This window comes from Dromaius novaehollandiae, chromosome 3 (genome assembly GCF_036370855.1).
Source record: "Dromaius novaehollandiae isolate bDroNov1 chromosome 3, bDroNov1.hap1, whole genome shotgun sequence".
Classification (NCBI taxonomy): domain Eukaryota; kingdom Metazoa; phylum Chordata; class Aves; order Casuariiformes; family Dromaiidae; genus Dromaius; species Dromaius novaehollandiae.
The window spans coordinates 1,304,064-1,322,968 of NC_088100.1; the positions used below are offsets into that span (position 1 = coordinate 1,304,064).

Sequence of the window (18,905 nt, forward strand, 5' to 3'; positions counted from 1 at the left end):
GTGCGGCCGAAGGCTTCAGCAAATCGAGCTCCTCATGCTATGCAAGTTTTATATAAGTTGTGCTAAGCGGCTACCTCTAGACAGTTTCAGTTCAATATTCTTTAACATAAGAGAATCTACTATTATCAGAAAATCCCTGAGACACATTAGGGTGCTGATGATAAATCCTGGTTAGCGCATTTGGATTTAGGACCAGCTTTTAAGATACACTCTCTGAGCCCTGCTGCCATTTCCTGTTCCAGTGCTAACAGCAGCTTGCTCTCTGTGTCTCTAGTACCCTTGAACACCCTTCTTGGCCTCCTCTTACAACTTGGCTATGAGGCTATTTTGAGTCAATCTGTCTTAGGTGCCTTGCACTCCAGATGTCCATGGGGATGGGTGAAACAGGTGATTTCACAATTCGAGAGACTGGGGAAGAATGACAATTAATTCTCTTTAGGGTTAAAAAAAATCTTCACTGACTGTCTTTAGGGTATGTCTGCACAGTCTTATAACACTTTAATCTAAATACCCTATCCCCTTCTTTGTTAAGGGAGTCCACCCTTTTCCTGTGTTTAGCCATTCCAACAGAGTATTTATATATTGGTTTTATTTGCATCGCTATCTCAGTGGTTTTTGGGGATCAGTCTCAGTGTGCAGATTGGCACTTTTGTATCCCTTGGTCTCTGGCTCACTCTGTTCAGGCACCTTTTGCCATGTATATAGAGACTTTGCAAGCTTTTACCTTAAAAGTAAAAAGCAATTATTTATTTGCTACTGTACACAATAGACGGCTAGGACTAACGAGCTCTCCGGCTCAGAATTAGTCAGCTTAGTACCCCCAGCGAGGCCCTGGATGAGTCTTTGGTGGCTGGGCCATCATCAGTCAGGAGGGGAAAGGTCAACCTCCACTATTCTTTAGAAATGATCCTAGATGATGCTAAGTCGTCATCTCCTGACTCTCTGTTCTTTCATTTTGGGGCAAGACTGGAGAGTGATCAGAGGGTCAAAGGTTGAAGGTGAAGGGAGAGGGGATGAAGAGCAGAGCAGGCAGAAAATGGTGGCAAAAGTGACTGTGATGAGTAGAAGGCTGAGGCTGCGATGGGAAAAGATGCAGAGCAGGAGAGGAGAGATGAAAAGGAATGACAGGAGACTGCCTTGGCAGAATGGGAACTAGGTGGAAAGAACTGGAGCAACTGGGGGTGGCGTCCAGCCCTCAGACCCCGGGTAGGCATACCTAGGGGTAACCTGGGCTCCGTCTCCAAACTCCCACTGTGCCCAACCAAGCCTAGAGCAAGAATCAGCTTGCCCCAGGGCAGACAACCAAGACTGGCTCTTCCATGGAGGCAGACGGACACCTCACTGCGGAGACCTCATGCTGCACAAGCTGAACCTCTCTGAGCTGCCCAGCTCAGCTGAACAGCTGTGGTGTGAAACCTGGAGAGAAACAACTGACATAAAATGCATGCAATGAAGGGGAAGCAGACGTTTTTGAAGAGAATGAATGAAATCTGTAAGAACAACAGACAGAAAGATGCAAAAGTGGGCTCGAGGAGGATGCTACTGAGTGAAAGAGGATGGGGAAAGAAGGACTGGGGGGAAGAGAAGCATGTCAGAGAGATTTTCAGCAGGGTCTTGAAGGCTGTCCAACTCCTGCTCTTTGCTCTCTCCCTTTAACACTGAGATCACGGTCAGCAGCACCACTGTGCAGAAGCAACAGAAACAAAGAGGGAAAAGCTAGGGAGCCAGGAATGGAAATCTAGCTCCCTCCACAGGGGCCAGATGTTGCTCTTCAGTTGACTGCTGCAGCTGCCAGGTTTCACTTCCGCAAGCTGCCTCAGCGGTGCCTGTGAATACATGTGATTTCCCAGAAAGCGCACACCCTTTCCACCGGTCTGCATAAAGGGGAGAGGAGATTATTTTTAAGACGACTTGTGTCCATATAGAAAGAAGAGTTTGAGCTGGGCTGAGAACACGGCAGGGAGATGCAGAGCACTGGAGAAGAAGGTATGATTTTTCTCTGCCTATGTGCTCTAGGGCAGGGAGGAGGGGGAAGCAGGACTGACTGGGGGTCTTGTTTGTCCTCTGCTTTGCATCTGATGTATTTTTTTGATGAACTGAGAGATGCCAGGGAAGGAGAGAAGGGATTTTAGCACACGAGACAAAGGGGTGTCTGCTCTGGAGCGTGGGATGGAGAGAGCAGCTTTTTCTCGTCAGAGTTCAAGAAGCTCGTGGTGCCTGTGGTGTGAGGGCAGAATTGGGAGGGTATGACGGAGGCAGGAGGGTTGCATGCAGGAGCAGGCTGGAAAGAAGAGATCCAGAGAGGGTTTCAGGGACAGACTGATGTAAGCCACAGCCAGCCTGGGAGACTCTTCCCACCAGCCAGGGCTCATCCAAGCTGCCCTAGGGATGCCCCTTCCCTGGGCATATCCCTACCTTCTCTGGGAATGGGCCCTGGGCTGGGTGTGCTGGCCTGAAGCCCACCCGTGCCAGGGGCCTGGCAGTGTCCCAGAGTGGACGGCTGTGGAGTTGTGCCTGTGCCCTGGTGCTGTTCTAGAAACGGAGCTGTGTCCAGAAGCCGACTGCTGAAGTCAGGGCAGGGTGTCAAGTGTGGAAGGCAGCTCTCCACTGCTAGACCACACAAGTGAGGCTGGTGATGTAGCAGATATCTGCAAGGAGGGGCTGAGCTCGGAGCTGGGAGAAAGATATTCAGGAGCAGGCAACAACAAAGTAGGTCAGCAGCAGAGTGGTACAGCTCAAAGAAGCAGGGATGGACCTGGGGGGAGTGCAGCACCTGATGAGCGGGTGAGAGAGCAGGCTGGAAGCTGAAGAGTGGCCCCATAGGAGTCAGGAAGGGGTAGTGCATTAAGAAGGGGTATGGTGGGATTAGTGGTTGCATGCTGGGTCCAGGAGCAAGGCAAGAAGGTGAGATAAGGGGAGGGATATCCAGAAAGAAGTGGGGAATGCTGCCAGGTTTCACTTTCACAAGCTGCCTCAGCGGTGCCTGTGAATGCATGTGATTTCCCAGAAAGCGCACACCCTTTCCGCCAGTCTGCATAAAGGGGAGAGGAGCTTATTTTTAAGACGACTTGTGTCCATATAGAAAGAAGAGTTTGAGCTGGGCTGAGAACATGGCAGGGAGATGCAGAGCTGCCAAGTGGGGAATGGAAGCATGAAGGAACCAAGATCTGGATATGGGAGTATTGAGCAAAACCATGCCAGCCATTTCAATAGCAGGCTGGCCTGTTTCTAGCCTGGAGGAGCTGTTTTTGGATACAGTCAACGTGTAAGTTCTTCTAGTAACAGAGTGATTGAACAGGGAAATTCAGGGAGCAGGGGTCAGGAATGGAAAATGTTAAGGTGAATTTGAGCAGGTGTCCCTGGGAGGAAAGTGGGGCCCCATCAGAAAAGTCTTGCCAGCTCTGGAAAATGAATCACAGAATCACTGAATGGTTGAGGTTGAAAGGGACCTCGGAGATCATCTAGTCCAACCTCCCTGCTCATCAGGGTCACCTGGAGCATACTGCTCAGGATCCTGTCCAGAGGGCTTTTGAGTATCTCCAAGGATGGAGTCCACAACCTCTCTGGGCAACCTATTCCAATGCTCAGCCACCCTCACAGTAGAGAAGTTTTTCCTCATGTTCAGACAGACCTTCCTGTCTTTCCGTTTGTGCCGATTGCCTCTTGTCCTGTCACTGGGTACCACTGAAAAGGGTCTGGCCCCATCCTCTTTACACTCTTCCTTCAGATACTTATACCCATTGATAAGATCCCCCCTCAGTCTTCTCTTCTCCAGGCTGAAGAGTACCAACTCTCTCAGCCTTTCCTTATAGGAGAGATGCTCCAGTCCCTTCATCAACTTAGTGGCCCTTTGCTGGACTCGATCCAGTATGTCCATGTCTCTCTTGTACTGGGGAGCCCAGCACTGGACACAGGACTCCAGATGTGGCCTCACCAGGGCTGAGTGGAGGGGGAGGATTACCTCCCTCGACCTGCTGGCAATGCTTTTCCTAAGGCAACCCAGGATACCATTGACCTTCTTGGCCACAAGGGCACATTGCTGGCTCATGGTCAACTTGTTGTCCACCGGGACTCCCAGGTCCTTCTCCACAGAGCTGCTTTCCAGCAGGTCAACCCCCAGCCTGTCCTGGTGCATGGGGTTATTCCTCCCCAGGTACAGGACCCTGCATTTCCCTTCACTGAACTCCATGAGGTTCCTCTCTGCCCCCTTCTCCAGCCTGTCAAGGTCTCTCTGAAGGGCAGCACAGCCCTCTGGGGTATCAGCCACTCCTCCCAGCTTTGTATCGTCAGCAAACTTGCAGAGGTGCACTCTATCCCTTCATTCAGGTCATTAATGAATAAGTTGAACAATACTGGACCCAGTGGTGACCGCGGGGGACACCACTAGCTAGCTACAGGCCTCCAACTAGACTCTGTGCTGCTGATCACAACCCTCTGAGCTCTGCCATTCAGCCACTTCTCAATCCACCTCACTCTCCACTCATCTAACCCACACTTCCTGAGCTGACCTATGAGGATGTTATGGCAGACAGTGTTGAAAGCCTTGCTGAATCAAGGTAGACAACATCCACTGCTCTCCCTTCATCTACCCAGACAGTCATTCCACCATAGAAGGCTATCAGATTGGTGAAGCATGACTTCCCCTTGGTGAATCCATGCTGACTACTCCTGATCACCTTCTTTCCCTCCACATGCTTAGAGATGACATCCAGGATGAGCTGCTCCATCACCTTCCCAGGGATCGAGGCGAGGCTGACTGGCCTGTAGTTTCCTGAGCCCTCCTTCTTGCCCTTTTTGGAGACTGGAGTGACACTGGCTTTTGTCCAGTCCTCAGGCACCTCTCCTGTCCTCCCTGACCTTTCAAAGATGATGGAGAGTGGCTTAGCAATATCTGCCAGCGCCCTTAGCACTCTTAGGTGGAGCCCATCAGGGCCCATGGCTTTGTGGGTGTCAGGTTTGCCTAAATGATCTCTAACCTGATCCTCTTCGACCAAGGGAAAGTCTTCCTCTCTCCAGACTTTCTCTCTTGTCTCCAGGGTCTGGGATTCCTGAGGGCTGGCCTTAGCAGTTAAGCCTGAAGCAAAAAAGGCATTCAGTAACTCTGCCTTCTCTGTATCTTTTGTCACCAGGGCACCCACCCCATTCAGCAGCAGGCCCACATTTTCCCTAGTCTTCCTTTTGCTACTGATGTTTTTAAAGAAGCCCTTCTTGTTGTTCTTGACATCCCTTGCCAGATTTAATTCCAAATGGGCCTTAGCCTTCCTCATTGCATCCCTGCATACTCTGACAGTGTTCCTATATTCGTCCCCTGTCCCTTCTTCCACATTCTGCATACTTCCTTCTTCTGTTTGAGTTTTGCCAGGAGCTCCTTGCTCATCCATGCAGATCTCCTGCCCTTTTGCTTGACTTCTTACTCATAGGGATGCACCGATCTTGAACTTGGAGGAAGTGATGCTTGAATACTGACCAGCTCTCTTGGACCCCCCTCTTCCTTCTAGAGCCCTAACCCATTCCTAACCCATAACCCTAGCCCAATTCCTGGGCTAATGTACACAATGGGTATCTGGGTTTAGCTCCCAGGCTAAATGCTAGTCTGCTCGTACCCCCAAAAGCTGCTGATGAGTCTCTGCTGGTTGGGCAGTCACTGAGTGGGTAGAGAAGGGCTGGCTTCCATAGCTCCCTGGAATGAATCCTTGATGTTCATGGGTTGCCATCTCCTGACTGCCTGTTCTTCTCCTTTAGGGTTTTGTAACTTTCCATCTTGCTGTTTTTATTCTTGAATCCTTGAGGTGCTCCCTATCTGCATCCTGCCTTGTTGACTGAGCCTGATGTGTGACGGTTGAACTTCCCTTTATTGTCTGGAGAGCCAACCATCTGACCAAAAAGAGCAACTGCTGTAGGGTGAGATGGATCAGATCCCAAATCCATTAGCTGTATTGCCTAAATATACAATGACTGTAAAATACAAGTTGACATTAAAGGCCCTGAAAGGTCAAAGAGTACAGTAACAAATATCTAGGATCAATACCTATGTTGGACAAGGTCAGTAAGAAAGTGTAGCAGGTGGGAGGAAAGCTGAATACACATGGAAGTTTTACGCACTGCAAAATTCTCTTCAGTGACAAAAGTATGTTTTGCATGACAAAAGTATGTTTTCCTCCTTCACAGCCACGGATTCCCAAGAAGGCAAATCAGAGGATGCCAAAAAGGGACATCTGGCTAGAAAATTACTGGCAGAAAGCTGCGAGAGAGAAGGGCTGGATGCAGCATACTGGCTCCCGAGGCTGTCGGACATACTGGGGGTTAGGTCCAGAGAAGCTCTGAAACATCTGCAATACGAAGACTACCTTAAGCTGGAATGTAAAGTAGAGCATCCCTGGGAAAAAAAAGCACTCCAACAACTCCTGGAAATAACAGACAAGAAGAGAACTATTGAGGAGTTGCAGAAGAAGCGCTTGGAGATGACAAAAAAGAAGCAAGAAGCAGCCAGGTTAGCCCTGAACGAGTTGAAAGAAATGTACAACAGCAACAGCCACACCAAGGAATTTATAAGAAAGAAAGAGGAGGCACTGTGGAAAGCCTTGGACATTCCCCAGGAGTACTGGACACTATCTGAGAAGACATCGGTGGAGGTGTTGGAGAGGATCCAAAAGCAACTGGAGCAGGAGGAAGAATCAGTGTGCAGGAGTGAGAATGTCTCCGATAAGGAAGTCTTGCGGCGAGCATCAGGGGGACTGGCCCTGCAGGGCATTTACAGAACCAACAGCCTCCCAGACATGCTGGCAAAGCGAGAGCAGCTCATCAACATTCCTGATGGATTCAAGCTCGATGGTCCAGAACAAGGGTCGCTGCTTGAGAAGAAAGAGTTTTCATCTTCTGCAGCAGAAGCTACTTTCACCAAGTCCATGCAGCAGCTGGGGTTCAGCATCAGCGTCGCTGCCGAAGCTGGGTTCTGGAAGCTTAGTGTTGCAGCTGCTGTAGATCACAGCAGCTCCTCACAGTCAGAGGAAACCCACAAGTCATGCTCTGAGCAGGCATACATTTGTACCACCAAGTATCAGTACATCCCTCTGGCCTCCTGCTACTTCCAAAAGCATCAGCTTCACCTCTCAGATGTGGCCCTGCAGGAGCTGCAAGGCATTGAGCAACTTTTGAGCATCACCCCGGAAGCAAACAGGCTCAACATGCTGAAAAGCAGGTGTGGCAACTTCTTCAGCAGGTTTGGCTCCCACATAAACCAGGGCCCCCTACACTTTGGGGGAATATTCTGGTGGAAAGCATCTACGGAAGGATTCAAGGCTGAACAGAGGGAAGAGATGAAAAGACAAGCATCTGAAGCACTAAACCGCTACATTGGGGCCACCTTTTATGCCTCTCCAGCAGTGAGTGTTGATACTTCAAAATCCAGTTCTGAGGCATCATTTCAGGGAAGAGACAGAAGAGACGCGCAGACAGCAATTCAGCTATTTGTGACCAAAACAGGAGGCCCATCAGAGGTGGATTCCCTTGCTCAGTGGAAATCTGCGCTAGTAACTAGTAACACAACTTGGTCCGTTATTGACCGAGGCTTCCAGCTCATCCCAGTATGGGATATAGTCCTGGCTAACCACAGCAATGACTTTAAATCTGTTCATCAAATGAGTAGCAGCCTCCGGACTGCATATGAAGCTCTAACTAATCACAATGTCAGCGTGTTGTTTGGAGAGGAACTAGTCAGTGCGGTGGAAGAGGCCAGAGCTTTCTTAGAAGGAGTGAAGGCCTGGGAGGTCACAGTCGATGAAAATAAATTGTTCACGTTAATAGATTTCAAACAGCATCTGAATGAAAAAACGAAAAATCACAGTGTCTGGATCCATGTGTGCCTGTCAGACAAAGCATTGCAGGAGTTCCTGGTAAACACCGTTTTGTCTTGCCAGAAGTCATCTTCAGAAAACACCACATATATCAAATCTCTGCTGCAGTGCCTGCTGGATCCTCATGTGTATTCTGTTAAGGATTTTCCCAGGGCTTCTTTTATTATGCAATGGATCTTTCACACTGAGCGCACAATTCCTGAAACTCCCAATATTTCTGAGTTTGAAGATCTCACTAAGACACTGCTGCAAATGAAAGAGTACATCCAGGAAGTCACCTATGCACCAGAAGCCTCTGCATCTGCTATTCACGAAGCAAAGATAAAAGCCACTCTGACCATAAGTCTATCTGTTAATTCCTTACTCCGGTTTCTCCGAGACAGGGTGCAGAAAGACCTAGAACTGTTAGTGCTCTTAGTTACGACCAGCACAGGGTACCAAGTGGAAAGCAGCACTTTTCAGCACCTCCTTGGATGTCCAGAAATCAATTTCATGATAAAGGAAATGGAAATGGCCCATAAAGAATATCTGAATCTGAAGGACCAGGACGTTTACAGAGCTCAGGCCTTCCTGCTGCTGACGGGTCTAACTGTAACACCCGAATATAAAGAGCTGTCTCTTGAGCAGAAGTATGACCGTTTAGTTGTCATGAAAGATCAAATGAAAAATTCATGGTCCACAGAGATAAAAACTCTCCTTGAAAAGCACGATGCATACAAAGACTGGGAGATGCTGGAAAGAGACTTGCACTCCTTTACCAATGGACGCTTGGATGACACATGCAGTGATCTGAAACAACACAATATAATCAAAGACATGGAAGACACTTTTCAAGAAATAAAGCCTTCTAGTCAATCTATATCAAAATCGCAGCAGAAATCTTGTAGTGAATCCAAAAGAAATGAAGAAATTGCAAACCAGGAGTTCCTCAACTTACTCAGGCGCCTTGGACTAGAAAGTTACTATCCAAGAAAAATGGGGACAGAAGACTTCCACCTAATACACACGACATCTTTACATGACAGCCAGCCCAGCAAGAACAATGAACTACCATTTTACTTCTTGCAAAAGCTATTAACGGTGGATTATCGGGTGAGATACATAGTTTGCAAAGACGACAGTAACCAAGAAGTAACACGTATAACAAAAATCCCAGAAAATGAGCATGAACCCCCTGACACCTTCGATGATTTTTTCACTGATTTTGGTGAAGCGTCCAATGAGTCTGCAAACAGGGAGAGTCATGTGCACCCCATGGACCTCCAGATGGCGATTTTTCATTGTGCCAATGATTTCATGAGACAGTACCTTGCAACAAAGCTCGCTTTCTGCCAGTTTGCGCTTCCCCTCCTGGTACCAGACCCATGCACCTCACGGATAGAGTTCCCTCTCTGGTCCCTCAGCCAAATTAAAAAGAGCTGGAAAGGGAAGGCAAAATTGGGAAAGCAGACCACAATTAAGAGTCACAAAAACAAACTGATTTATCAGGCAGAGACACCCATTGTGTCCTTCATACGGATTGGGAGTTCTCCTTCCTCTTCCAAGTCACAGATCCTGAATGCTCTGCTGAGTAAACACAGACATGACACTTTCTTCCATCGACACTGCAAAGGCAGCACCAAAGACTGTCTTCTGATGAAAGGTGTTGTGGAGATCTCTTGGTACTGTCCCAGTGGCAGTGCTGATGACACTTTTGACTACTGTGTTGCCTTCTGTAATCTGCATGGAGATGCAAGAGACCATGAACCACAACTGCAGTTTTTACAGGAGATATCTTCTGTGAATGTGGCGCTTTTATCTGAGTCTGAGCAGAGTGACAAGAAAGGCATGAAGATTTTACATGACCTGTGGCAGTCTCAAAAGCCTTTGATTTGTCTTTTCACTGAAAAAGAGAATGTTGCACCTGGCCGATCTGGTCGGAACAGAAAAATAGGTATCAAGAACAGAAATGAAGCAGAATTAATAGGTGAGCTGATAGAAACAATCAGAGATCTACTAGCAGGCTCAAACAACCTTTTAAGTCTTGATGCCTGTCAGGACGTAGCTCGCCAACATGGATTCGTTGTTGATGAAGATGCAGAAGAGTGTGTGACAGCCAAAGCAAAGGCAAAAACCTTGGTGCAACTCCTGAAAAAAGAGAAATTGTCTGAGATCAAATTACAGCTATTGCCTCTTCAAGGAAAACTATGGTATACATGGTGTAAAAAGGACAAAGAGCTCACCCGCTTGCAGGAAAAGAGGAACAAGAGCATAGAACATCATCGGAGCCAAATTGAGTCAGAGAAGTCTGCAATACGAAGAAAGCAATTAGACAGAGCATTCCCCCTCAATCAGCTGATGAAATCAGTCCTTGGCTTTCTCCAGTCACAGTCAGAAGACACCAAGAAATACTTCCTGCAATGGATGAAGATCTTTATGGATGACCTGTCCTCTGACCGCCTTGATGAACTTCGGAAAGAATATCATCAGTTATGGTATCAAATCCTGGCAATGAAGAAAAGCAACGAAAAAAAGAATCTGAAAACTCTATTGCTGGATAAATTAGAAGCCCTCTCAAAAGAAATCAATGATTCATCCATTGGTCTTGAGCATATTTTGAGAGAGGTAGGGCAGATTCATGAAGCTCTAGAATCAATGAACTCAAAAGATAAATGTTTTGTCAAACTACCTGAAATTGCAGCCGATCTGATGGTTTCAGGGTATCCAATTGAACTGATGGATGGTGATGCTTCCTATGTACCAATGCGATGGGTTGGGGCAATCTTTGACAGATTAATTGAGAAGCTGGGGGACAAAAGAGTGTATGTTCTTTCAGTGCTTGGCATCCAGAGCACAGGGAAGTCAACCCTGCTGAATGCCATGTTTGGTCTTCAGTTTAATGTCAGTGCGGGGAGGTGCACCCGGGGAGCAATTATGCAGCTGCTTAAGGTGGACGAGAATCTCCGACAGGATGTGAACTTTGATTACATGCTGATTGTTGACGCCGAAGGACTTCGTGCTGTAGAGATGGCCAATAAACAGTCACTTAATCATGACAATGAGCTAGCCACCTTCGTCATTGGCATTGGCAACATGACTCTGATCAATATCTTTGGAGAAAATCCTTCAGAAATGCAAGATGTCCTTCAGATAGCTGTGCAGGCTTTTCTGAGGATGAAGCAAGTCCATCTCTCCCCAAGCTGCTTGTTTGTTCACCAAAATGTCGGAGAAATAACTGCAAAGGAACAAAACATGGAAGGGCAAAGACGCCTGCAGGAAAAGCTGGATGAAATGACAGTGATAGCCGCCCAGCAGGAATTCTGTGATGTCACCTGCTTCAGCGAAGTCATCCGCTTTGATGTGAACACCCACATTCATTACTTTGCTCACCTCTGGGAAGGAAACCCACCAATGGCGCCACCCAACCCCACTTACAGCCAAAACGTGCAGGAGCTAAAGAGCAAAATCCTCCAAGCTGCCAAGAAGGAATCGCAGAGCAGTATTTTAAGGCTCTCAAGCTTGAAGGTTCGTATTAGTGACCTGTGGAATGCTTTGCTGAATGAAAACTTTATTTTCAGCTTCAAGAATTCAGTCGAGATTGCCACATACAAGAAACTGGAAACAGCATTTAGCCAGTGGACCTGGCAGCTGAGAAGTCACATCCTGGATTTGCAAATGAAACTGGACAATCGAATTCGGAACGGGGAATTGCAGGTGGTCACCAGAGAATACCTTGAAAAACTAATGCAAGAAAAATATAATGCCATCATGACAGACCTGGAAAAGTATTTCAGTGAAGATAAAGACTGTGATATACTGGTTCAGTGGAAATCCAATACTGACTTGAAGCTGAAGGAAACAAAAGAGTCACTTCTTGCTGAAACTAGCAGGAAATGTGAGAAACTTATTGAATTAAAGAAGAACCAGGGTAAACTGGATGAAAGGAAGTCAAAATATGAAAATGAGCTCCTGAAAAGGAGCAGGGAGCTGGCTCTGTCTCTAAAAGGCCAGAAATTAAGTGGAAAAGAATTGAGAGAGAACTTTGATGGTCTCTGGGCCATCTTTGTTACTGAAATGTCCTCTGCTGCTCTGCCTCCAGAACAGGTTAATATTGATGTAGATATAGAAGATGTCCTTCTAGACTATTTTAAGGAGCCTAATCTAGCAGCAAGAATGGAGATATTTTCCGAAGAGCACAAGTTTTCTGTTGACTTGAAGAAACATATCATTAAGAAAAAATCTTGGGGCATGTGGTCTACCAGTTTAGATGATGCTGAGCTGAACAACATACATCGCATTACACATAACATTACAGAGCATGTGGGGGCAAACATTGATAAGAAAGAGAAGGACAAAATGGATTACAGTAGAAATTTTATTTATGAAATACTGAATGAAGTAGAGAAAGGTATAAACTCTGTCCCTAACAATGCAAAATATAGTTTAAATAAAGATTACAGAATAGATTTATCACTGTATCTGTGCGGAATGGCAGCACAAAGGTTTAAAGACATGCATGCAGCATTCAAAAAAGCAAATGATCCAGTCATCTACCTGGAAAGTAAGAGAGAAGATTTCTTTAAATGTTTCCAGATTTCCTGTGAAGGAGCAACTTCTATCACAACATTTTCTGATTTTCTGTGCAATAAGATTTCTCCAGCTCTTTGCCAGGCAGTCTATGGGAAGACAGCTCTTGTCATAGCTCAAGACATGAAGATGAAAATCCCAGATTTTGGTGGCAATAGATCTCAACTGGAGGCTTGCATATTGAAATACCTGGCACAAGAGGAAAATTTTGAGAAATTCAGTCACTACCTTCATTTCCCCAAAGATTTTTTTGAGGAGTATATCAAGGAACGTGTTGATGAGTACTGTTTAGATAAGAACAGGAGGCTGGAGATGTTCTTAAAGGACTCTCTTACTCATTACTATGAAAACATTCAGTCAGCTGTTTTTACATCAACCAGAGTTGTCAAAGATAGAAACGACAGAAAGGACAAAATCTCTCTTTGGCTAGATGAATTCTGCAACACACTTGGAGACGTGCTAAACTTGCCCAGAAAGGACCTGAAAGGCATTGAACATCTGAAGCTAACAGATATAGAGTTCTTGAAAAATGCCATGACAGAAGCACTGGCTCCCCTGCGAGATGAACTGGAGCAAGGGTTTGCTAACGCTGATATGAGCTCATTTGAAAGGCAGCCACACACCATTCTGGCTGAGCAGTTTGCAGGGTGCTGGGAACAGTGTCCCTTTTGTGGGGCTGTTTGCACAAACATGTGTAAACACGACGGAGACCACCAGCTTCCTTTCCATCGTCCTCAAGCTTTGATTGGATACAGGTGGTTTAAAACAGACAATCTAGTTATTGACATTTGTTCTAGTAGTGTTGCAAGTAAATGTTTATTCAAGATTGGTGAAGACACATACTTTCCTTTCAGGAAATACCGGAATGCAGGGCATCCTTATTCCACTTGGAAGATTCTACCTGATTCATCTATGCAAGCATACTGGAAATGGTTTGTGTGTCATTTCAGGACACAGCTAGAACAACAGCACAAAGGGAAATTTCAAGGCAAAGGAGAAATACCTGATTCATGGGAGAGAATTACAAAGCAGGAAGCAATCTCTGAACTGGACAAATTTTAGATTAAGTTGATAGGAAGGAAGAACTGCAAGTGCTCTGCATTTTAGAAGAATGTAATACAAGTATATCCAGAAAATATTGTTATGATCATGTCCTCAAGCCATGCAAAGAAAACTATCTAACTGCTCAGAGATTTGGGTGAAATAAAGGGCGCTACTCCTGACCCTTACTCCTGCTCAGTTCTATTGCTTCCTGATGAAGGCAGACTTTTCTTCCCTTCTTGCCACAAGCATTCAACTCAGTTTTGTGTTAGAGCAAAAAGAAAAGCATTACTGCAGCAAGCAGTCATATGGTCAAGATCAAGCACCAGATGAGGAGCAAAGATGACATTAGAAAGCACCAGTCTTATCAGCTGTTAGGAGAAAATGGCACTGCCAAAAATTAGCTTCCCTGCAGCAAATACTTGTCTCACTTACAGAGAGAACTGTGGTATCTGAGAGCAGTTTGACAGTTGTGGGGACCTGTGCTATTTTGGTTTTTTGGAATTATTGTTCGTTTCTACATAATCAAGTGACTTTCTATCTGTCTTTGAAGTTGCTAAAGCAGTTAATAGCAGCAGCCTGTGTGGCCTTAGACAGTGATTTAATTCATGTTTATTAGGTGTATCTCACATGTTAAGATGTACCCAGGCTTCCGTGCCCCAGTATTACTCAGGTGCCTGGGCCTAGCTAAACCTCCTCTAGCTCTTAGCCAAGCCAACTGCTTTTGTGATTTGCTAGTTGTTAAGAGCTTTCGTGCAACCAATTTAGAGAATGACATATTTTGCAGCTTCAGCAGCAATTGTCAGCGTGTGATCTTAGTGTTTCTGCTGTCAAGACAGACAGGTGTGACTTGTGTAATGGTGTGGAGAATGTGCAACCGGCTGAGACTGTACCAGTGACCAAGGAGACAGATGGGTAGGTGAGTATGGAGTGTTTGCTCCACAGTTCCTGCAACACACCTGGAACTTCAAGGACCTGAGACTCCTGCAGTTGGCCAAGGGTGGTGATTTGTTACAATCCCTTGTAGTCTTTGATAATAAATGTGCTGCATTGGAGCAGACTGGTCTCTGTAAGCCGTATTTCCACGTGAGTCACAAATTGTGATCACCCCCAAGGAACACTGAAGCCGAATCCAGGCAGAACGTCAGTGCCCCTCTGCTGTGTGGGGAAGACTTCCTGTGCCCAGTGCAGCAAATTCATATGCAAAGCACCCCTCATGCCCCGCCCCAAACCCACATGGGTGTCTCTGCACACTTGGGGCATTAGAGGCCCTTCCCAGGGCATGCTCAGCATGCTCCCAGCCCATCTCCTCCACGCCTACCTCCCAGGGTAGGCGAAGAACTGGGTGAGGAGCCCTCTGCTCCCCAAAGACTGCCCATGCCATATTGAGAGTAGGGAACCTGTCCTCATGCCCCAGGCCACCCTCCACATGCCTGCATAGCCTCCGACTACAAATAAATGCTGGGCATTTCTATCCCAGCCTCCTCCTCAAAGCAAGGTCAGCACTTCAACTGAGACCTGCTCAGCCTTTGTCCACTCTGTTCTTGAAAACCTCCAAAGACAGAGATCCTGCAGCCTCTCTGGGACCCTCACTTCACTGCAAGGGGGTACAACCAGCCTTCCAGAAACCTTGTTGGACCCAGCTCCCTCAGCACTCCCGTAACAAGCCCGGCTCTGCTCGGCTTCCCCCCAAACAGGCCCAGCTGCCCTACAAGGCCCAGCACCCACGTAACAGGCCTAGCTCCCCTCAGCTCCCCCATAACATGGCAGAGCACCTCCATAAGAAGCCTAGTTCCCCTCAGCTCTCCCAAAACAGGGCCCAGCACCCTCACAACAAGCCCAGCAAGCCTACAACAGACCAGCTCCCCACAGCTCCCCTGTAACGGGGCACAGTACCCCCATAACAGGCCCAGCTCCCCTCAGCACCCCCATAACAGGCCCAGCGCCCCCCAGACAAGGCCCAGCTCCCCTCAGCACAGGGCAGGCAAAGCCTCACGCTGCTGGCCTGCTGCCTCAGCAACCAGCCAATCAGGAAACAGCTAGCAGTCCTACACCCACCAATCAGGAGACACCTACCAGGAGCTGTTGCTTACAGCAGCTTCTAGAAGCTTCCCCAGGCTGGTGAGGATTTAGGAAATGACCAGAAGAAACGGACACAGGAAGAAATGAATCCACAAATAGCTGCTTTGGGGGCAGAGAGCATCCCCACAATCCCCCCTGTGTCCGCGTTAGTAAGCCCCCAAATGAAAATTAGTAAAAAACACCCCAAAGAAATGGCTGGGCTGTGTGGTGGCAGAGAGTAGCTGAAAAATAAACAACCACCAGACCCGAACCCAGCCACCTTCAGATGGATAAATAAATAAAACCCTATGGTATGTAAGTAAAGGAATGACCCTACGGGTGATTGCTTGTTGAGGGGGTGGGGGGAACCCTGTTGAAAAAAACCAAGATAATTTCATAAAAAACTTCCTAAGTAAATAAATAAAAACCCTGCAAACAAGCTGCTGAAATATGGGGAGCCACCACCCTCAATCTGCCAAAAACAGGGAGAAAAGAAAAAAAGGAAACAGCTGAAAATCAGAAAGGAAATGTCCCCCTAATAAAGGGAAAACGTGGGGAATCCTTCCCCTTCCCCGCAATAGCTGCTCAAATAGCAGTTTGGGGTTGAGAAGGCTGCGGTGGAGGCTGCTGCGGTGCAGGCTGCTGCGGTGAGAGCCGTCTGCGGCAGGACCTCCGGCTGGGCCACCCCCCGTACGGCCTCCTGGGCACTGCTGCCCGGATGGCTTCTCCCCTCGCGCCACGACGACTGCCCACGTCTTGGGCAGCTCCTGGAGCGAGGACCTGCCCCTTGTCTCCCCACCCCACTGTCTCCAGGACCAGGAGAGGCCGTGGCTAGCGCTGGACCCGCTCTCCTGGTTTTCACACCTTGTCTCTGCCCTGGCCCTGAGTCCGCATTGCTTAAGTTGCTGCACATCTGTGGCAGGAGCCGTGGAAATCTCTGTATGCACCACCTGAGCCAGGAGGGAGAGGTGGCCCTCTCGGGACAGCCTCCGGACCTCCCCGTGGAGCTGAGCATCCTGGGCCTGATTTTCCCACAGGAGAGCGTGACTGACTCTCACCAGGGTCAGCGGGAGACACCTGGACTCTGCGGCAAGGAAGTAACGGGGCTTGAGGACCCCCACCACCAGCCCCACAGGATGCTGCCCACATACAACGAGAGTGTCAGGAAGTGAGAGTACAAAACAACACAGAGACCTCTGGGAAAGCGCAGCTCTCACGTGCCGGTTCTGGCCCTGCACGACTCTGTCATTTTATGCCTCTGTCTGCCCTGGGACTCTGTGGCCTCCTGGGGTGCATGTGGCCTTCTTTGCAAGCCATTGCAGCTGAGAGAGGAAACCTGACTGGTCCCCCAGCTGCCAAATGAGAGCTAGCACCTTCCTCTCTGGCCCCCTGCTTCCAGCAGCAGGGAGAGGAGGTCTGTCTGATCCGTGCAGGGGGGATGAGGCGTGAGGAGGAGTGAAAGCAGAAGCTGTGACGGGGGGCTGAAAGAGGGGACTGAGGAGCTGGGAGGCAGGCAGGAGAGTGGCATCAGCTGTGCAAAGGCAGGGCTAGATGGTGCTAGAAGGAGGCAGAGAGGGGCAGGTCCCATTGTAGCAACTTCACGTTCACCTTCACTTTCACCTTCTCACATCATCCTCGTTGGACCTGTCCCCCTTCCCCATGTGCCCCCCTGCAGGGTTCCAAACTCGAATCCCTTTTCCCCCCTGCCCCTGGAGCCCATGGGCTCTTCTCACCTGGGATTGTCACACCCTGCATGGCATTTCCAACCTGCCTGCAGCCACCCAGCTTTGCCATTCCCCAGACCCCTCGCTGCAAATGTGCAGGACAACAAGGGGAATGCACTGCAGGGATGTCTTCCCCACCTGAAGACTCACTGGGGAAACAAAGACTGACCTCAGCTGAGATGTTCTGGTCTCTGAGCCTTTTGGACCACCTTTCTATTTCCTTTAAATTGAAAATTATACAACTGCAACAAAAATTAGAAGTGAAGTGAGCAGGACTGAGAGTGGGCAGATGTTCCTGTGAGACAGGAAACTGAAAATATCAATGCTTTTCTTTCCATCTGGCAGCAAAGTCAGAAATCCCAGAATTCCTCAGTAAACAACAATGAGGGGGGCAGAGGGAATGTGAGGGGCACAGCTCTGTTTGGCAGAATTTGTCCTTGATAGATAAAGATGTTGTTGCAATCACAGCCTGTGACCCGTCCACCCCTGCCCCCCGCCGCTGCTCTCTGCACTGCCCCATAAGGCACCCCCATGGTCTGATTCCCACCATGGGCTCCCTGCTGCCACACGACAGGCTGCACCCACAGGGCCCTGAGTGGGTCACCCCTGCCCACCTCCAGCCCCATCGCCCCATCCATCTGGGGAAGCAGAGGGCACAGCCCACCCCTGCTCCACTTCTGGCAGGCTCCCATGGCCAACATACTGCTAAAAAATATCTTGCTGTCCCTAGCAAAAAGTGCACGGGTGCCTTTGTGCCATGGCTGGATCATCACTCAGCTGCCTGCTTGACTCTGCCCTGGGAAGGAACATGCATGGGCCCCAGGTGCAGCTGGTTGTCTCATGTCCCCTCTGTGGCCCCAAAGCCTCCTGCATCAGCCCCAGCTGGATAGGACTTTCTGCCCATGGGCGCAGATGTCAGAGGGATTCCTGTGCTGCCCAGTCGCCTTGGATGTGGCTGCCCAGCAGGTTTGCATACACTTGGGTATTGCAGAAAAACCTTCCTGTGACAGCAGTGCCAGGAGATCTTGGCCCAAATGTGCCTTGGCCCTGTGCTGGGCCCTGCGGTTCGTAGATCCTTGCTAGCCGCAAGACACGGTCCCACAGCCAAAGGCAGACGGTTGTTAAAACCGGTCAGCTTCTGCCCATCTCCTTTCACTGGAAAGAAAGCCTGTCCTGAGGAAAGGCACAGAGAAATAACCCCTTTTCCTTCCCCTGAGGAAGGATTTCTTTTTAATTGAGTACTTCCTCACTGTCCAAGTGTGGGAAAGAGGGATGCGGAAGAAACTGGGGAGAGCCATGCTGCCCTGAACGCCTGCTACTAGCACTGCCTCTCCACGGGAGGAAGCACTGCAAGTTTTACAGAGGCAACTCACATTTTCTCCCCACACGCAAGTTAGCAGCATGCCATGCTACTACAACCTCAGAGCTCCTGGCATGCTAAAAATCCATTGGATTTATGAATTTTGGGAAAAAGAACGACTCTGGACTCCCATTGAACCTTGCATAGAGGTTTATTTATGGTGGCCCGGAGGTGACAAAGGCGTCCAGCTCAGCAGGGCACTGGTTACTGGAGCATGTGCCCAGGCGCTGAGCTCTCTGCTTCCCCGCGGCAGCTGCTCCTCGCCCGGCGGCTCCTGGGCACCCGTGGTCTCCTTCCGAG

General features: G+C 48.5%; 1 protein-coding gene across 1 annotated transcript; it reads left to right on the plus strand.

Annotated features, from left to right (window-relative positions):
- The first annotated feature begins 1,825 nt into the window (after positions 1-1,825).
- Positions 1,826-14,515, plus strand: LOC112989871 (interferon-induced very large GTPase 1-like). Its single transcript, XM_026111263.2, has 2 exons — positions 1,826-1,986; positions 6,169-14,515. Exons 1-2 carry the CDS (start codon positions 1,965-1,967, stop codon positions 13,479-13,481), a joined length of 7,335 nt encoding a protein of 2,444 aa, XP_025967048.2. The 5' UTR covers positions 1,826-1,964; the 3' UTR covers positions 13,482-14,515.
- Positions 14,516-18,905: the final 4,390 nt, after the last annotated feature.

Coding starts and splice junctions, on each gene's coding strand:
- LOC112989871 (XM_026111263.2), top strand. CDS start 1,965: ATGCAGAGCACTGGAGAAGAAG. Junction 1,987..6,168: donor GCAGAGCACTGGAGAAGAAG/GTATGATTTTTC, acceptor CCTCCTTCACAG/CCACGGATTCCCAAGAAGGC.